Below are 20185 nucleotides of genomic sequence, written 5' to 3' on the forward strand. Positions count from 1 at the left end.
ACATCAAACGATCATTGCTTGCTCTGACACTCAACCCATAAACGTAATATTCTTTACTGGACCTCAGACACCCCGGTGTATCCCGTCTATATTGTGTGAACATTGCAACTGGCGCTCCAGTGGCTAAAAAAAAGTCCTATTCTTGTGATTTTCCTGATGGCTGCTGCCTGTCTTTTTATTATTTATTTTCTAGGATTGTAATTCCAGTACATTCTTCTATAGCAGCATAATAAAACATTGCCACAACTTCGCCAAGCAGCTCACACACAAAGTGCTGATCGTGAGGAGGCCAATTATAGGTTTCATAAGACGAGTCAAAACAATCACTGTTCTTTCCAACAGTGATCAAAAGGTGTATTCCACCGACAATTCACAAGTCTGAGATGCACAGGAATATAGGGACATGGCCGTGTGCAACAAGCAGCCATTTTTTAAGCAAGTGCCTTCGGACAGAGATACATAATTGAGCATTTTTAAATACTCTTAATGCCCTTCATTTCATTAGCTTGAATCCACATTCCTCTAAAGGTGATTACACCCCCCCAAACACACACACTATGATTGTCAATTATTGGTTACTAGGATGTCCAAAGCACCGTTTAGTATATTTTATTTTTTAATCTTTAATGTAACGGAGGAGTAAAGGGGGAGTTTACAGACGAGTTAACATAGAACTCACATGCACTCGCCTGTAACTCACAAAATTATCAGGCAAAGGGCACACGACTTAAGTAGAGGAGAAAGTCATAAAAGAAAACCAGGAGTTGAAACACGAAATGTTTCAGGTAGCATTACATAGCTTGTTCTTTTTCTGTGACAATCAGTGTAATTTTTTGGAAATATCTGCACCAATCTCAGGAAAACTGGCATTGATGGCAGCTAAAGGCACAGCCAGCATTTTAATCATTATTAAGACCATTTATATAGGTTCATTTAGTGTATATAACTATAAAATTTAGGATTTGTGATTTTAGTGGTAATAAAATGTATATTGATAAACATTCATATAGAGATACAAAAAAAAAAAAAAGATGGTTTATTATTTACGATCACTTCAGTACATAGCTCGGGGACAAGTCTAGTCAAATTTATAGTAGCTCTCTTATAAATTTGGTGTTTCTATAAACCTTCAGACCGCGTTATGCTTATATACACATACGAAACAGGTGTACATGCAAATATAAAAACAAAATAAACAATGCAAAAATAATTATAAATCATAGAATTTTTTTTTTTTAAAAAGGCAGCTAATCCAGTTAAAGGCTCAAAAGCATAGTCATAAATACGTTTAGTGCCCAGGCCTATTAGATGACCCCCCCTAAAAAAAAAAAGTTTATATAAAAAAGGGGGGTCTAATGTATGCATTTTTTGTGTACAGCATCTCAAACACTTAAATAATGTACACTTCGCATACATGTAAAGCATTGTTACTATACATGAGGCATATGTACACACATTTATAAGCATTGTACATGTATAAAAGCACTTTTGTAATCTAAGTACATTAAACAAACATATATAAGTCCATAAACCTATAATACACTCAGAACGCAGGAAACCATACGCAGGACTGTCAGTCCTCCTCCTCTGTAGTGATGGGCGGCCACATTGGATAGCACTAGGCTTATTATTCAGCTTGTTTTGTATTCTTTTTCTTGAGGAGTTTCTGGAGATTCGGGGACATGAAGTACGGTCTCTCCGTCGATCCGTCATTCCTTTCCAAATCTTCCACTGTACAAGATAGAGGGGCGGCGGGAGAGGAAGGATGTGGGAGTTGGCAGGGTGGGATGGCAGATTCAGAATACAGCGTGAGAGATAAGAAAACGGGGGATAGAGGGACACAAAGTCAGTTGTATGTTTAGGAACAGGTCATGCAGTAGTTAAAAACAAGGCACTAGGTGTTGGCAGGTTACATAGACAATGTTTTTAGATATATAAGCATGAAAAGGGTCCGTGAAGAACTCTAGTTCAGTGTAGGAGACACCCCTTAGTGTTCGCCTCTGAATTATGAGGCCAGGTGGCCACATTTAGAGTCTGTATTTCCCACACATACTGCTTTTCTCCATTTACAGAGGTATAGAGAAGGGATCAGTCATTTGGGGAGAGCGTTATATATATACGGTTCCTTAAGTCGCGACAGCAAAGGGTGTGCTGCTGCCCAAACCCACTGCGCCTTTATCAGGTCTGGCTCTCGCTGGATTTTAAGGACTCTGCGCCTTTTTTGAGGAAGATCTGGCTGAGTTCAGGCGACATATAATATGGCCGTTCCAAGGAACCATCATTCCTCTCCAAATCTTCACCTGGTTGATCATCAGGACCCCCAAGGACGTGCATTGAAAAGGGGCAGATAAGGTAAAAGGGAGGAGTAGGCAAGCAAAAGAGATGATGAAAAGCGTGTGTAGTAGAAAGGGGAGGGAGACCAGAAAAGGAGGACGCAGAGAGAAAAGACGGAATGGAGGCAGGCAGACAGAGCGAGCGCGAGGCAGACACAGGGAGAGAGAGAGCGAGCGCGAGGCAGACACAGGGAGAGAGAGAGCGAGCGCGAGGCAGAGAGAGAGAGAGAGCGAGCGCGAGGCAGAGAGAGAGAGAGAGAGCGAGCGCGAGGCAGAGAGAGAGAGAGAGAGCGAGCGCGAGGCAGAGAGAGAGAGAGAGAGCGAGCGCGAGGCAGAGAGAGAGAGAGAGAGCGAGCGCGAGGCAGAGAGAGAGAGAGAGAGCGAGCGCGAGGCAGAGAGAGAGAGAGAGAGCGAGCGCGAGGCAGAGAGAGAGAGAGAGAGCGAGCGCGAGCGCGAGAGAGAGAGAGAGAGCGAGCGCGAGCGCGAGAGAGAGAGAGAGAGCGAGCGCGAGCGCGAGAGAGAGAGAGAGAGCGCGAGAGAGAGAGCGAGCGCGAGAGAGAGAGCGAGCGCGAGAGAGAGAGCGAGCGCGAGAGAGAGAGCGAGCGCGAGAGAGAGAGCGAGCGCGCGAGAGAGAGCGAGCGCGAGAGAGCGAGCGAGCGCGAGAGCGAGCGCGCGAGAGAGAGCGAGCGCGCGAGAGAGAGAGAGCGCGCGAGAGAGCGAGAGAGCGAGAGAGAGAGAGAGAGAGAGAGAGAGAGAGAGAGAGAGAGAGAGAGAGAGAGAGAGAGAGAGAGAGAGAGAGAGAGAGAGAGAGAGAGAGAGAGAGAGAGTGAGAGAGAGAGAGTGAGAGTGTGGGAGTGAGAGGCAGACAGACAGAGAGAGAAGAGAGATGGAGCAGAAAGCACACGACAGGTGTAAAAGATAAGGACAGAAAGAAGGGAACAGCGTTCCAGACATTGAAAAGACAGACAAGGAGTTTCCGGGATTGGGGTTGGGATGAAGGAGAAATGGAAAAGGAAAAAATAAGATTAGTAAAGGAGAGGCCATCACCGTATTAAAACAGTCCGAAACAGAAAGGTTAATCCGCAAGCTTTCCAGGCCACAAAACCAAGTTATCATCCCACCCTCACCAGGATCGCCGATTTTTATTTTATCTTAGAAATACTTACAGAAGCACAAGAAGAGCGTGTCCACACACATCCCGTACACGCTGAAAAATCCATGCGCGATCAGGTATGATCCGATAATGACGGTCTGCAGACAAAGCAGGACACATTTAAATCTCATATTTATATTACATAGAAGGGCGAAGTCCTGTGGCAACGCACCTTAATGGGTATAATATAACGTAGTTGCTCGATTATAAGACGACCCCCAAATCTGAATATTAATTTAGAAAAAAAAAAAAAAAAAAAGAAAAAGCCTGAATATAAGACGACCCTATAGGAAAAAAGTTTTACCAGTAAATGTTAATTCATCTAAACAATTTTTTTTTTTTATAAAAGATATGATTGAGAAAAATATTTTGGTTTTATTTCCTTCTATTTTCCAACCTGCCCCCCAGTTATGCACATCTGCCCCATGATATGCCTTTTACCCCCTATCTGCCACTGTGCCCCATGATATGCCTTTTACCCCCTATCTGCCACTGTGCCCCATGATATGCCTTTTACCCCCTATCTGCCACTGTGCCCCATGATATGCCTTTTACCCCCTATCTGCCACTGTGCCCCATGATATGCCTTTTACCCCCTATCTGCCACTGTGCCCCATGATATGCCTTTTACCCCCTATCTGCCACTGTGCCCCATGATATGCCTTTTAACCCTATCTGCCACTGTGCCCCATGATATGCCTTTTGACCCCCTATGTGCCACTCTGCCTCCAGAAATGCCTTATGCCCCTATATGCCACTCTGGCATTTAGAGGGTTAAAAGTCGTATTATGGGGAAGAGTGGCATATAGGGAGGTTTAAGGCATTCAGGAGGCAGAGGGGCGTATAGAGGGTTAAAAAGGCATTTCTGGAGGCAGAGTGGCATTAAGGGGGTTAAAAGGCATTTCACTGAGCACTCTGCCTCCAGAAATGCCTTATGCCCCCCATTTAACACTCAACCCGCCCGCCCCCCCCCCCCCGCAACTTACCGGTGCTTCTGCCTTCCCTGTCATGTAGCCGGGGCAGCGTGTAGATCCCACGCACTTACGCAGCAGCTGGAAGGAGGCATGGCTAGCAGCGGGGGTTGTCTGCGTCCATCGCGCAGACCTTCCCTGGCTGTCTGATCTCTGACAGCCAGGGAAGGTCTGCGCGATGGACGCAGACAACCCCCGCTGCTAGCCACACCTCCTTCCTGCTGCAGCGGAAGTTGTCTACGCGAATCGTAGACAACTGCAGGAGGATCCAGGTCCCCTGCAGCTGCGGGGGATCTGGATCTTAGTCGTCTCATATTTGAGGTCTGATTATAAGTCTCTAGATTGTAAGCTTGCGAGCAGGGCTCTCTCCACCAAATGTATCGGTTTGTCTTAGTCTGTCAATTCTTGTCTTGTCATATACCTTGAATTTATGTATTGTATTAAGCGCTGCGTAAACTGTTGGCGCTATATAAATAAAAGATAATAATAATAATAATAATAATAAGACGACCCCGATTATAAGACGAGGGGTATTTTTCAGAGCATTTGCTCTGAAAAAAACCTCGTCTTATAATCGAGCAAATACGGTATATAACTATTTAAAAAGTCACATAAGAGTAAAATGAAAAGAAAATTAAATCTAAAGCTTTACCTTCTCTCTGGTTTATTCTACAGAAACATTAACATTTCAGAAAACTCTTTGAGCTGTCAGCAGGCTGACATTTAAATCTAAATAAAACATAATATAAAAATATTCTCACCAGGATGGGGACCCAGTAGTAGTTGAGGGCAGGAGCCGTGTCCTGTACAATACGGATCCGGTGGGTAAAGAAGAAGAAAGCGAGGATGCCTGTGGGGAGGAAAAAAGAAATAAAAATTAAAATAATAATGGAACAGTGAAACAGACTTTTGATGATAAGTCCTGCCAACGTATACGTACCCACACAGCCTACGACCAGAAGTTTTCCTAGGAAAAGCAAGAAGTCTGTGACTTTATCTAGGACGGCAACACTGCAGAGAGAAGAGACACGCAGGAGGTTGATGGCAGTTTGTACGTTTCAGCACCTTCGTGATGTGGATACGATTATATGAGGTCATAGCCGTGATGCCACCACTCACCGAATAATGTTCCTCATGAGCAGGAAAAAGGCATTCCGAGCGGACGTGCAGAAATTGGTGCCGTATATCGCTATCTGTCAACGACACGGGGGTATTAACTACGGTATCACCCCGATACATCCCAAAACATCAAGCCATAGCGAGCTTCTTTATACGGCTTAACTGTGTGCCCCTTATGTTTTTAAGCTTCACCACTAGGCAGCTGTAACACTTTGCCAACACAATTGTGAATTTGTTGTATGCTTTTATATAGTATATTATTATTATTATTATTATTATTGCACATGAACACATTAAAAAGGAGCAGGGGGCCTGTCTCCATCACAAAACCAGCATCTTTGTGTGAATAAAGTAAGTTAATATAGCTGTTTTGTACATTTATTATATCGTGTTGGGGTGAGTGCCTAGTATACTGTTTGTATCTAGAGTGCCTATATATTCGTCATAGTGGCTCTCACCATAATATACGCATTCCGATTGAGAAACTTTATAAACTTCTCCAAGCACCAGAAGCAGCATTTCAAACAGCACAAGAAGAACCGCGCGGCTTTATTCTCTGATCCTGGGGGGAGGAAAAATATGACGAGAGAAATATGAATTTAACAATGTTAATTTCTCCTGCCCCATAGCCCCCTCCTGTCTGTCACCCTGCGGTGGGAGGGACAGACTCCGTGCCCCATAGCCCCCTCCTGTCTGTGTCACCCTGGTGGGGGAGGGGCAGACTCCGTGCCCCATAGCTCCCTCCTGTCTGTGTCACCCTGCGGTGGGAGGGGCAGACTCCGTGCCCCATAGCCCCCTCCTGTCTGTGTCACCCTGCGGTGGGAGGGACAGACGCCGTGCTCCATAGCCCCCTCCTGTCTGTCACCCTGCGGTGGGAGGGACAGACGCCATGCTCCATAGCCCCCTCCTGTCTGTGTCACCCTGCGGTGGGAGGGACAGACGCCATGCTCCATAGCCCCCTCCTGTCTGTCACCCTGCGGTGGGAGGGACAGACGCCATGCCCCATAGCCCCCTCCTGAACAAACTTCACGCAGCATAGATCCTTCATACTCTAGAACCCGGACCTTAGTTTGTACTCATATGTGAATTAAAGAATAGTATATGACATATATATATATATATAACATGTTCTCCTGCTCAGGCATCATAAAACGCGTGTGCATTTTGATCAGGAGGTGTAGCGGTCTTACCTTTGAGTTTATGATCCAGATACTCCAACATAATTCGGATTAATTGCACGATGGCAAGAATGAGAGATCCAAATGCCAGAGAACCCGTGTGATACCTGCAACATGCGCCAACAGAAAACAGCATGAACCGATCGCCTTTATTTTTCGGCATCGACACCACACGCACGAGATCAGTCAAGGAGCTCACCTCAGCGCCCGGCCCAGGGATGAGAAGATGGGGAAGGCTGGCATGTCATCTGGCTTCTTGAAGGCCCAATAATAGGAAGCAAACGCCCCAGCCAGAGTCACCTGCCCCAACGCGATAACAAAGTTGGCCAGCCACAGGAACATGAAGGCGTTGTAGATCTGAAACCCTATAAGGTACTTGTGGTAATAGGTCTCCCCGCCGTAGAATGCAAACTGGCACCGGGCATCACGGCACGCTTGGGTGATATTGGTAGAGTTGAAGGTCTGGGGGGGGAGAAATGGTTTTTACCGAGAAGAAAAATGTTCCAAAAACAATACTAGATATAAAAAAAAAACATGGCACCGAAAAAGGTATTAATTAACATAGGCTTTATTTGTAACTGTGAGAACCCTAACAACTATTCCTATTCCTAAAAACTTCTCCATGTATAGGGCATACGCAAAAAACAATGGGTCTTAGCGGAAACGTCCCATTATTTAGAACTTACAACTAATACTTGGCCAAAAAGTTTGGGCGAGTTGGTTTGAAAGTAAATTACTATGAAAGCTCAGAGGAGAACGGCTACCCAAAGGGTTCATTGGGCAGAGGGAACAGTTGGGGACTTACAAGCTCGCTCCTTGTCCATACAAAGTTAGTATAGGTTAAGGTTTCATGTAATGTATGGAAATACTTTCTTTATGGTGTCCTTTTGATGCATATATGTTGTAAGTGATCATAAATACAGATGTTCGGGTACTCACCTCCGGGTCGCAGGTAGCGCCAGCATACTCACATTGGGACTCATTAAACACTTTATAGACGGCTTGGTTGGAAGTGGACAGAAAGCTGAAGCGGCATCATTAAGGAATAGTAACTAGAGGAGTCTTCCACCATTACGACACCCCATAGGACCGTAGAGTTCGCACATTAAGGGGCGATGTTGTGGGTGACAATATTCCCAGGTAGCCAACTCAGAAACCTGCGTTACACACTGCGCATGCCCTGGGGCCGACGCTGGCCTTTAAAGTACGCATGTTACGCGAGTGGAAGCCCCTATCTGAGGAGCGACTTTCCACATGTCATGGAGGTGGCACCAACCGGTACAAAAGGATGAAAGCTGAAGCACAGGGTTTCCTCATAAGATATAAGGACGTTTACTCAGAGGTCTATCACTGGGTGTCAGCAGATGGCAAAAAGAGGCAGACACTTTGGGTTTGTTAGGAGGTGGAGAGATTTCTGGTGGGTTTTAGAGTGAATTCGGCTGGTATGAGAGGACCTGGGTGTGGAGATATGAGGAGGAGAAGCAGCGGGGGAAACAAAGCGTTGTATATGAGTTAATGGTTGTAGAAGGGTGAGAAGTTCTCGGTGTTCCGCAGCCGGCTGGAATAAGGATACACGGCAGTGATGGCCCAGTAGGCAATACAGAGACACACAAGCAGGAATGTGAATAGAGGGAACACCATGGAGGACATGACATGTCCTACTGCCCTGAGGAGAGAGGAGGAAAAAGTTACCAACAGATGGACAGTCATGGAAAAGTCGAATGGTGAGAAGAGCTTCTTCAAGTCACAGCTGCACTACTCATCAGGAAGGACTGCACTATACAGGCCCAGCTCCAATGCTGCACGCAGAACTGCACCGGGGTTAGGGCTCTTATACTGTAAGAAGGCAAAAGAAGAAGTGGAGAAGGGTAGAGGAACATTGAGAGAAGGCATGAGTGACGGCGAGTGGTTTAGTCGGCTGTGTGACGGTGCCGCGGATTTGAGGTCTGAATTAAAAGACGATCTGGATACCGGGCCGCCAGTATCTGTAAGTAGGTGGCCACCTGATGGCCGGTCTGAGCCTGGCTACGAAGGACTTATCCTGGCTCATTTCACATCGCATAGCAAAACATAGGGAGATGAAACCGTGAACGCAGTTGGAGAACGGGAAGAAGTGACAGCCCTCGAACATTATCACGGCCTAGTATCCAGGCTCTCCTCACCTGCTGGCCTCCTTTATAAGCGCAATGGCTATCAGGATCCGCTTCCTCAGGAAGATAAGCAGAAGGATCACGATGACCTCCACGATACAGAGGATGATCACTGGTAGCGAAATAAGAAGCTTGTGAGTGTTATACATTATTACACGGAGGCATAACTGGCGCCAATCATAAAACCCCCCATATTTCATACAACTTACTGAACGCCAACCACGTCTGGCGCAGGTGCAGATACACGCGAAGGTCCGTCTGCAGCCCAATATCCGTGAGCGTGACATCCGACCCGGCCTGTCCCTTCAGCTGAGCGTATTCCATGTAGCAGTGAAAGATCCCTGGAGGTGACAAAGAGGACTATTATACATCGGAGTCCCGGCGGGTACAACCCGCGAGGTTGGGCGTCACCTTAATCGGGATGCTCACCGTAGCCCATTACCGCTATCAGCAGGACAATCATCACCCAGATCATAATGCCAGCCAGGAACCTCAACAAGACCACAAATATCAAACTGACCACCATGGCGATCAGCAGACCTCTGGACAGAAGAACACATAGGGTTAATAATCACACCCCGGCCCACGAGCGCAGTCCACCGATGTACACCTCACCAGAGACACGCCGGTTCTGGCTGGCCGAGGACAGCTTTACTGCCACAAAGTACTCTCTCTTACATGATTATCCAGTACCACGACACGGTGTAGTCCTCAAACACCTTCATGGCCACCTGACGAGCTTCTAACACCACGTTGGCTTTTCTGTACAGGACAAAAAAAATGGAGCCAATTCAACCATAAACATTAAATGTGCATCCACAATCTAACAGTATCATAAGTTGGGGAAGCTAAACATGGCGGAGAGTCTCTGGGGCAGAGCTGTTCTAAGTTCAAGGAACGTGTAGTAGATAAGTGGAACATCCTCCCAGGAGAAAGGGTAGAGGTTAACACAGTGTGGGAATGTAAATATCTATGGGATAGGCATATGGCTCCTGAATCTAAACGAAGACCTACGATCCAGTAAGTGTTGGTTCACTAGAAGAGCGTCACTCACTTGGCTCCCTCCACAAGATCCGTTACATTGCGATGTTTGTTCGTGGTTCCGTCGTCGAATGTAGTCGCGTTTCCAACCATAACGACCCCTTTCTTTAAATTTATGGCCGGGAAACATCTTCTCGTGACTGGAGGACAAGAATTTGGGAAATAAGTAAGCCACATTATAAGTTACAAGGCTATATAAGAGGAAAAAAATAGATTGCAAGCTCCTTTGAACAGGGCCTTCCTAGTCTGTTTCTGTAAGACTAATTGTTATGGTATATACTACATGTTATGTTCGGTCTACTCATTGTACAGCGCTACGGAATATGATGGAGCTATATAAAACAATAAATAATAAAAAAATTTAAAAACTCCAGAAAGACCACGGCTCCCCATACTCACACGGCTTGCTGGGGGTAATCATAGCGGGACAATCGCGATCTCTCAGCACCTCAGCCGGGCTCTGCATAGGAGAGAGATGGATAATAAATACTAACCGGTGCATCACATCCACCATAATGAACGAGCCGGAAGGAAGAGCCGTGCGGCTAAACCACCGGCCCAAATACATTTATCTATCCAGAACCAGGGCATAATGAACGCCCCGCGCTATATAATAATACCGAGTATCTATACACCGATAATGAACACCCCGCGCTGTATAATAATACCGAGTATCTATACACTGATAATGAACGCCCCGCGCTGTATAATGATACCGAGTATCTATACACTGATAATGAACCCCCCCGCGCTGTATAATAATACCGAGTATCTATACACTGATAATGAACCCCCCCGCGCTGTATAATAATACCGAGTATCTATACACTGATAATGAACCCCCCCGCGCTGTATAATAATTATCTAAATATCATTAATGAACATAATGTGGTCTTTACCTTAGCGAAGTTGTTGAATCCCTCCCTGCAGAACTGTCTGTAATAATCGAAGTTTTGCTGAGTGGTGGCGACTGATAAGTACGTGAGGAATCTATCTGGACATTTCTCCACGCAGATCTGGAAGAGCAAATAACACACCGGGTCACAGCGCCGTCCTGAATACACGACAAGGTTACTCACTTTGGTGCAAAAATTAAGAAACTAACTCCAGGTTCATGCTAATAAGCTGAAATGCAGCCAAGCATGCTGAGAGTTGTAGTCCACAGCAGCCGAAGCATGGCGTCACATGTACAGACACCTAATATCCCCTAACCGAGATCTGTCTGTAGCTGGGAGTCCATCCGCTACGTATGCAGAACAAAGTCTGACCTCAAGAGCTGTCAATTAGATTTTGGCATGGACTAGCGGTGCCAGATTTATTTTCCAGATCTCCATCTCTTTATCGGTAAGGATCCAAGTAAGCTCACAGGGACGGTCGGTTAGGTCTGAGGAAGCTACCGATGGAAGAGACGGCCGCGGCACATTGTAACAGCGGGAGCGAAACGCGTTTACCTGTGTGGTCGGACACTGGAATTCAAGCAGGACGAGCGGGCTGGCACACTTCATGATGTTAAAATAGAATAAGAAAGGCTTCTTCCTGAAAGATCGAGGAGAGGTCGAAGGGTTAAACGACAGTAAGAGAGAGAATATCCATCCCCGTCCACGGTGGGGGTCACTCACTCATAAGGGGTCCCAGCTTGGCCGCAGAATTGCCCCCGGCTATCCGTTGGGTAGATCACCTTGCGCGGATCTCCATAGGTCCAGGCTGCGAGGAGCAAACAAGGATTGGCAACCGGTCAGAATCACGGGTAAACTGGGGTTTGGCTACCAATCATACGAATTAATACGGAATTATTCTGGATTTAAGCTACCGGCCGATGACCGCTTGTCAATTAAAGAACCAATACAGGGGTATATAGTGACCTCTTTTTATGCCAACTTAACCTTCCCTCTAACGTGGCAAATGCATGCCCAAGTTGGCTACTAACACAGCCATAAGCGGTAATAAACACTCCATATTTCCCCTAGGCACGGTACGGCCGATCTAACGGAGAAGTCACGCGAGTTCGCAAAGCCGCGCGGCGGACGTGAAACTAATTTCTACTTCCTCTCGCGAAAACACCGCGGGGTGTGAGAAATGTACAGCGGCGGCTTCTCAACCACACACGGGGTTAACAGAGGCCTCGAGAAATGGTTTTATTTAGTAAAAACACTTACCCACAATCCCTACAGCCACATAGGCTATAATGGCGAGGACTATAATAATACAGCACAGAATATCCGTACAGCTCCTACAAAAAATAACGGGGGCGAAAAAAAGAATATAATCAGTTTGCCTTTACTTTAGCGGTTTAGAGAATCCATCAAAAAATAGCTATTTGATGACGTGCACTTTTTTGGGGGTCAAATATGAGTAATTATAAAAAATTATTATTATTATTATTTTTTTTTTAAAAGATAGTTTCCTTTTATACGCTTCACAGCAGCCGTATTTCCTGTTTTCTGCAAGCGCTTACATAAACCGGCACGCGCTCATCCGTTATATTTTTAGAATCTGCAGGGAGAATGAAATAAACAACCGCTGTGATTTATTTATTTTTAAAATGTAAAAAAAAATAAAAAATTTATACCATGACAACTGTTTTTTGTTACCTACCACCTACCAAAATGTGACACTTATTCCTACGTTAAATTCATTTGAAGAAAAAAAAAAATGTTCATTTCACATGCAAGTAAGAATATGAAATACATTAAAACAAAAATAAGCAAACATTAATAATTTGTGCGTCACATCATGGTCAGAAGTTTTCACGTCACTTGTAACTCACACTTTAGTGAATAAGGCCTACTGCGTTCGTGATACTCAGGCATCCCCCTACTTATTCCCCCCCCCCCATAACGCTCACATTGCTATGTTGTGTTAGTTTCGTAAAACACATTACAGAGACGTTTTTTTTAACAGGTTTCTTGTTAGTCGTTCCAAAGAGACTTACCGGTTTTGTATCGGGCCCTTGAAATTTGGATCATACTTTTGCGGTTCACCTGAAACGACAAACGTAACATTACACACCGGTCTCGTCAACACTTGCGTGCACACACGCACATATATACACTCGTTAATTACATGTCTGTAATCCGCTTACATGTTAACGGAATCACCTGCCTGTGTCTGACTGCCATTTCCGGTGTCGGCCCGCGCAATGCGCACCGGCACTGATCCCCGGTCAACATTTCAAACGGCCCACGGGGGACATGTTTCTGCGGCGTGGCTTTACAAGACTTTATGCTGATCTTTGCCATTTCTATACAAATAACTGACTTTTAGGGCTCTAGAACCCTGCGATACCCGGCAAACATTCCAAACTGGACAGATAAACCCCAAACGTACACCAATACAGTATCTATACAGGTGGGGTATGCTAAAAGAAAAATTACGATTTTATGCTGCCAATATTTTTTTTTTATTTAGAGAAATTTCCACCCGATACAGAGTTCAGGGTCCATGGCTACCCTACTCTACGTTATGACAAGCCCATACCTGGGGCAACGATCGCCGCTAAAGACAAACCTGTTCAGGCCACCTCAAGGGTATCATAACCGTTCCCTAGACTTATAACTCTCTACATTACAATACATGGACATTACAGTACAAACACACAGGCATCCTGCAACACTATCCACACAAACACATTCATACGAGAACACGAACGCCGAATACGCCCAGCGCGTATCCACAAAACACTGCTTGGGCATTAACATTATTTATTTTTAAGGGAGGGCTGGAGAAGGTGAGATCTCTAAACTAACTCATGTTTAAATATACACATTCACTTACGTGGTTTAACCTTCTGAGTGCTGGGCCACATAATTCCCAGCGCGAGGCTGGGCCAATTTTTGTACTATTGTTATTTCATTTTCCCACATGTATTTGAAGATGTGGAGGGTGCTGCATTATATACTAGATCGGGAGAGTATCAATTTATTGGTATTATTTATCATCCGTGCCTGGCATTCTAAGGGTTAAAGGGACCCTTTAAATAAGGCGCAACGATGCAAAATCTGCCCTCTGGGCTACATTGCATGATGTTGAATGGGAATCTGTACATGTACCGACATTTCCGTGTATAGATACTCAGTACACACATGCAGCAGCCGCCACATCCTGCGTGTGAAACCGTCTAGGTGGCCGATGTCAGCGCGAGGAGGTTTCAGACACCCAGCAAGGTATAAACGTCACGCAAAACACACAGGCCTGCAGAGCTTAGCGATAATAAAATACACAACAATATAGTAAGAAACCCTGCACAGTAACTGCCCCAATACCCACCTCCCACCGCAGGGTGACACAGACGGGAGGGGGCTATGGGGCACAGAGTCTGTCCCTCCCACCGCAGGGTGACACAGACAGGAGGGGGCTATGGGGCACGGAGTCTGTCCCTCCCCCCGCAGGGTGACACAGACAGGAGGGGGCTATGGGGCACGGAGTCTGTCCCTCCCACCGAAGGTGACACAGACAGGAGGGGGCTATGGGGCACGGAGTCTGTCCCTCCCACCGCAGGGTGACACAGACAGGAGGGGGCTATGGGGCACGGAGTCTGTCCCTCCCACCGAAGGTGACACAGACAGGAGGGGGCTATGGGGCACGGAGTCTGTCCCTCCCACCGCAGGGTGTCAGACTTTGGCTTTAAATAACACGAGACATAAAGAGTGAAAGTAATCCTGTATAAATTAAATCAAACTTTCACCCTGAATCCAGGCTAGATTAGCGATACACAGAAAGCGGGATGTCTAGGTCCATAATTACCCCCTGTGCGTGACACAAACACCAACAGTTCTCGATGACGTGAGTAGCTTCCAGCCGTCTCTGTCCTCCCCGGTGTCGCCTCGAACACATCGGTAACTAAATCTGGCCCGGTATTCTAATATTTACATGAAATTCTATAAAAACAAATCCCGCTAAAGAAACGTGCCACCTCCCGCGCATGCGAGTCACTGGAGCCACAACCCTTTAACGCCTATAACAGCCGAGAGGTCCCTATAGCTTTACGTGGCGTCTCCCTTGGGGGGTCTGCAGAAGCCCCCATATGCACTGGCCCCTTTGCCCAACTCACAGCCATCTCCCACGCGAGAGATGTGTTCAGTTTCCTAGTTACGATCCACGCGGATTTATACAAAACACCAAAAATATAACCGATTTTCCCGTCGTTACGCGGGTCGCCCAGCGGACATACTGCGGGCGAGAAGACGGAGCCCTCGGGAATTCCAGGAAACCAAATCACCGGGAAAAAAAGGCTAGTTGGGTCAGAACCAAATCATAAAAACAACAGGCAGGGTCAGGACAAGCCGGGTCAAACCTGAATTATCTTGGGTCGCGGAACCGGGAGGTTTGTGTACTTTTCGGGTTAAGTATGCGGGGGGGGGGCTCCTTCCACCTATGCCATAAGGACTCTTCTTCCTCGATAATGCCACCCAAGCTTCCTAAACACTAAACACCCTTACAGAAGGTACAGGACGGGAATCTACATAAAGAGAAGGAGTGACAGCGGAACATAGAACCCCAGCCGCAGCGTTCTCGAGCCTCGGGACACTCCGCATCGTTGGCGTGAGAAACGCTCTCTGACGCAACTTGGACCTGACTTTGAAGTCAACATTCCAGAGTTTCACGCTTTAGACGCAACTTCACAGTCTCTCTGTGTTTGAAGACAAATATTTCAAGAAGACACAATGAAGAGACTAGGCCTAGGGTAGAAGGTCCAGGTGGCAGCCCTCTTGGGTGATAATGCCCCCCCCCACCCCACCATTGACTGCATTACATCTTTATAACATGGAGTGCCGGGATATGGCCCGACCGGGCAGAGGCAGCGATGCCCTACGCTGGGCCTAAGAGGGTTTATCATCCCTTATAGGCGTCATCCATCCGTCTCTGCTGAATGTAACATCAGCCCTCACATTCACACACCCGTACTAGGAATAATTCATTATTAAGACCTGGTCTCATTCCTAACCTTAAACTTTATACAATTTGTAAAGCAAATTCTTCAGGTGTTCGCAGGATGAAGATGTCAGCCGCTCCGTCCCCACGCTCTCTTTTTTAAGGATTTTTTCCCCCCTCTTGATGCGGCAGATTTCTAGGACTTGGTACATTCTAGAAAACCCGGTTAGGTAAAAGTCTGAGTACTCGCTGATCACGCTGTGTTTTGGCAACAAATGGTTGAGAAATGGTTAGAAAATACTCAAGGGTGGAGATCTATAGGTTTCCACAATCAGTCCCCTATAGAAAACATACGGTCTGCCTACAGAGCCACCAGTCCTAGCCAAACTATGTGAGGCAGGCGCTTGGCCCTCTGGCCATATAGTGCCCCATATAGCCCCACCACTTTAATATAAAAGTCTTTAAAATAAAATAAAGTCTTGAGGGCTTAGCCTTTAGGAGAAGCTGCAGCGCACTCTCGGCATGAAACAGCCAGTCAGAGGCAGGAAAGCCCGTTCTAAATGCGTGCCGAGAACCGGCAGCACAGAGAGAGCACGGCAACAAATAACGCAACACTTACCGATGTATATAAAAACACACGGAGCCTATAATGCGACATATACTGCAGCTGCACTCCGCACACCCTGGAACCTGCGGCCCCCGAACACCAGCCGCGCATTTCACCTTTTATCATTTATTAAGCACCAACATATTCTGCGGCGCTGTACAAGTCATATATACCACATGGCTACCGTATACATAATGACGATAAGATCACACATGCAGGAGCCGAGGACTCTGTGTAGATTGTAAGCTCACAGGCCAAGTTCCTGGCAGGAGTGGTGGGTTTAGGAGGCTCTGCTTCCTGATCGCAGTATGCGTGAAAAGCCGCACCATAAGAATAAACATCAACGTCATCGAGTTTCTTCGCAGTTTGCTGGATCAGCCTTTCCAGACGAGTTCATATCTGACCCAACGGCTATCAGGACTGGCTCACACGCCACGAGGTATATACCTAGTGTATAGTGACCCCCTGACCCAACGGCTATCAGGACTGGCTCACACGCCACGAGGTATATACCTAATGTATAGCGACCCCCTGACCGGGAGTATCAGGACTGGCTCACATGCCACAAGGTATATACCTAGTGTATAGCGACCCCCTGACCAGGAGTATCAGGACTGGCTCACACGCTGCTACGTATATACCTAATGTATAGCGACCCCCTGACCCAACAGCTAGCAGGACTGGCTCACACACCACAAGGTATATACCTAGTGTATAGCAACCCCCTCTCCGCAGATTATCAGGACTGGCTCACACGCTGCTAGGTGTATACCAAATGTACAGTGACCCCCTGACCGAGGATTAAAAGTAACTCAGTTTTTCCTGATTGGCATCTTCTCGTAAGGAGACTTGTGAGTCCTCGCTCGCTGAATCATTGTTTACATCACTGCCCCTCGCCCGCATGGCACTTACCGTGCTTTCCATAATAATTCTCGTCGTCCCCCATGCTGCCGCTCGCTGTAATCCGCTTCTCTCCACCTTACTTTAACTCGCTCCACACACCCCCTCCGAGCTTCTCATCCCCCTCCTCTCAATCCCCTCTTTCTCCCCAGTCTCTCCTCCCTTCTTTCCCCCTCCTCTCTCTGCCCCCACCCTAGTCAGCTGGTACCAAACACCCAATTACTCCTCCCCAGCCTCCTCCAAACTGGTTTAACTGGTGTCAGCTTTACAAAAGTGAACAACAGAGTCTCATAAATAGGGAGGGTGGGAAGCATGTACGAGAGGTAGAGAATATTGGAGACATGTGGGGAGGAAAAAGTGAGAATGTGCGAGTGGGATGGGACTGGCAGAGGGGGCAGTGGAAAGTGCAGAGGGGACGTGTATATGTGGACGGTGCAGCTGTCGTGGGATATTAGAAGAGATTCCCTGACAGCTCCTCTGATCACAAACCACGGGGTGGCCCTTCAGTCCCTAGAATATAATGGCAGATAATCACCGCCCGGCCCGTCTATCCGCCCGGTTTTTAACCGGCTGTAAGAAATCAAACCTTACTTTGGCATTGTGTTCTATTCAACACAGTCTTATGCAAATAGCTTACAGCGTTAACCTTTACCACCTCTACTGGAAGGCTATTCCACGTATCTATCACCATCTTAGTGAAGAAACACTTTCTTACATCACATCTAAGCCTTGGTCTACGGCCGGTTATCGGAGATTTCCCGCTCCAGCTTGTGATGCCCCCCTTGCACATGCAGGGGAGGATTTTGAATACCCCCCCAACATGTCTGCCCCTCCCCCACAACCCAACTCTCAGTGAAAGCTGAGGGTCGTTTCCAGACCTGCGGGCGCATGCACAGAAAGTGCTCCCATTCATGTTAATGGAAGCGCATTCCTGCCACTGAATGGCTGTTTCAAGCGACCAATCAGAGGCAAGATTTGTCTGACCCGCTGCAGCTTCTATCTTAGGTAAGTGGTTTTACTGACGCTCGCTTTAAATTAATTCTGACGCGAGAGTCGCAACAATACGAGGGATTTTGGGGCTCTCGGTGGCCTGCTGTGCATATAGAGAGGAAACCAGCCGTCGGGGTGGAATAATAATAATAAAGCCGTTATCTTTAGAAGAAGCCATAGTTATTTTTAAGGTGTTAGCGAATGGAAGCGCCGCCCAGACATATCACCGCCTGCGCTTTCATCTTCATCTCGAAACGCCGCTTGGAATGGAAACGTGTTTCTGATCTCAAAGGGGGCGACGTATGTAAAGTGCTGCCCTGGGTGATCGGAAATGCCCCAGAGTCTGGCCTTGGTGCCCTCTATGGGCCAGTACTACCATATAAGCAAACGGGGCAGTTGCCATACACCACTGGGATGGCTGGGAGTGTTGAGGTTCTTTCCGGTGTTAGTCCGTCTATGGTGATAGAAAGCTTAGGGCTCGTCTTGCACCCTCTCCCGCGCAGGACTAAAGGCGCAGGGTTATGATGTCACAGCCACAATCTCACCAACGACTGATTATGGTCTGATCCTATTGTACAGCGCTGCGGCATATGATGGTGCCATATGAAACAATAAATAGTAAAAATATGCAGGCAAATTCTATGTTTCTATATTAACCTCAGTAATGCAACAACGTCTTCAAACAGATCAGGGAGCTTCCACAAGCTCTACTTTATGTGCGGTATACAGCCATATATTGGAATTACGTAATCTAATCGCATGTTTAGTATAGAATGAATGCTGAGTGCAAGAGGTTCCAGATAACAGGCAGTGAAAGATAAGCAGGACAGAGATGTATAGCAAACGACTGCCCAGATTCTTAAGGACTGTATGAATTGGCGTGCCATATAAACAGGAGGATGACCACCAACAGACAAAGCAATGGAGCTTGATTACATAGGGAAGAGATTATCCCCAATTTAAAGGTGCCGTTCCACCTACTCTGCTGGATTGAACACGCACAGAGTAGAGGCAGGGTAGGAAAGGCATAAATACCTATTCCGTAGGACCAGCACATAAACATGAATATATGCAGGGAGGTACCTAGAGTATTTGGCACCCAGGGCAGATCCTGCATGTGCCCCCCACACACACTTAGAAATGGAAAGACACAAAAAAGGTATGTTTATTGTACAAATTTGTAAATGTAAAAAAATAATAGAAAACATAAATTAAATAAATAACATTTACTGAACAGATATGGTACAGCATAACTCCTATCACTCTATACTGAGCCAGATATTGACGGTAGTACAGCATAACTCCTATCACTATATACTGAGCCAGATATTGACGGTGGTACAGCGTAACCCCATCACTATGTACTAAGCCAGACATTGACGTGTTAGGTCCTTTATCATTTCATTACTGGAATATGGATTCTGCTAACCAACATGATTCACACCATAGACTCATAAAAATCAAGCAACTACAGGATCATGCTCGCCAAAACTAATTGAACATAATGTGTTTAATCTCATTAGTCATTAACCCTCCGCCTAATTAGAGTTCATCCAATGCGTATGAGAGGCATTATGTGGGACCACCTGGTTGAGGAAAGAGACATCCCAGATGACGATGCCTACAGAATAATATGCAGCTGGTGGGCGCCCCTCTCATTGGTCACTTTTGAAGTAGGTGCTTATGCTTGTCCTGGGATTGATGGGGGTTACATTTACACCCCCCCCCAGCACTCATTTATTATTCTATACTATTGGTTAGTCTGTCTTGATCTTTCCCTTTGACTGATACTCAAGAAAAGCCCCCATAAAGTTTCCGTTGTCCTCTACATTTGGTAGCTTCTCTAAAGAAAATCATCACCCCAGACATTCA

At 46.5% G+C, this 20185-nt stretch overlaps 1 protein-coding gene across 1 annotated transcript; it reads right to left on the minus strand.

Annotated features, from left to right (window-relative positions):
• Positions 1-1627: 1627 nt before the first annotated feature.
• LOC149277922 (choline transporter-like protein 2) lies at positions 1628-17369 on the minus strand. Its single transcript, XM_089502543.1, has 22 exons — positions 17336-17369; positions 12878-12926; positions 12102-12175; positions 11565-11649; positions 11397-11481; positions 10845-10961; positions 10345-10405; positions 9959-10085; positions 9583-9666; positions 9334-9446; positions 9114-9245; positions 8917-9016; positions 8328-8420; positions 7694-7778; positions 6954-7216; positions 6767-6861; positions 6035-6138; positions 5577-5650; positions 5398-5468; positions 5219-5307; positions 3500-3584; positions 1628-1731 (listed from the first exon to the last, which is right to left on the minus strand). Exons 1-22 carry the CDS (start codon positions 17367-17369, stop codon positions 1628-1630), a joined length of 2124 nt encoding a protein of 707 aa, XP_089358669.1.
• Between the last annotated feature and the right edge of the window lie 2816 nt (positions 17370-20185).

This window comes from Sceloporus occidentalis, unplaced genomic scaffold (assembly GCF_023333645.1).
Source record: "Sceloporus occidentalis isolate IW3139 unplaced genomic scaffold, rSceOcc1.0.p SCAF_205, whole genome shotgun sequence".
Classification (NCBI taxonomy): domain Eukaryota; kingdom Metazoa; phylum Chordata; class Lepidosauria; order Squamata; family Phrynosomatidae; genus Sceloporus; species Sceloporus occidentalis.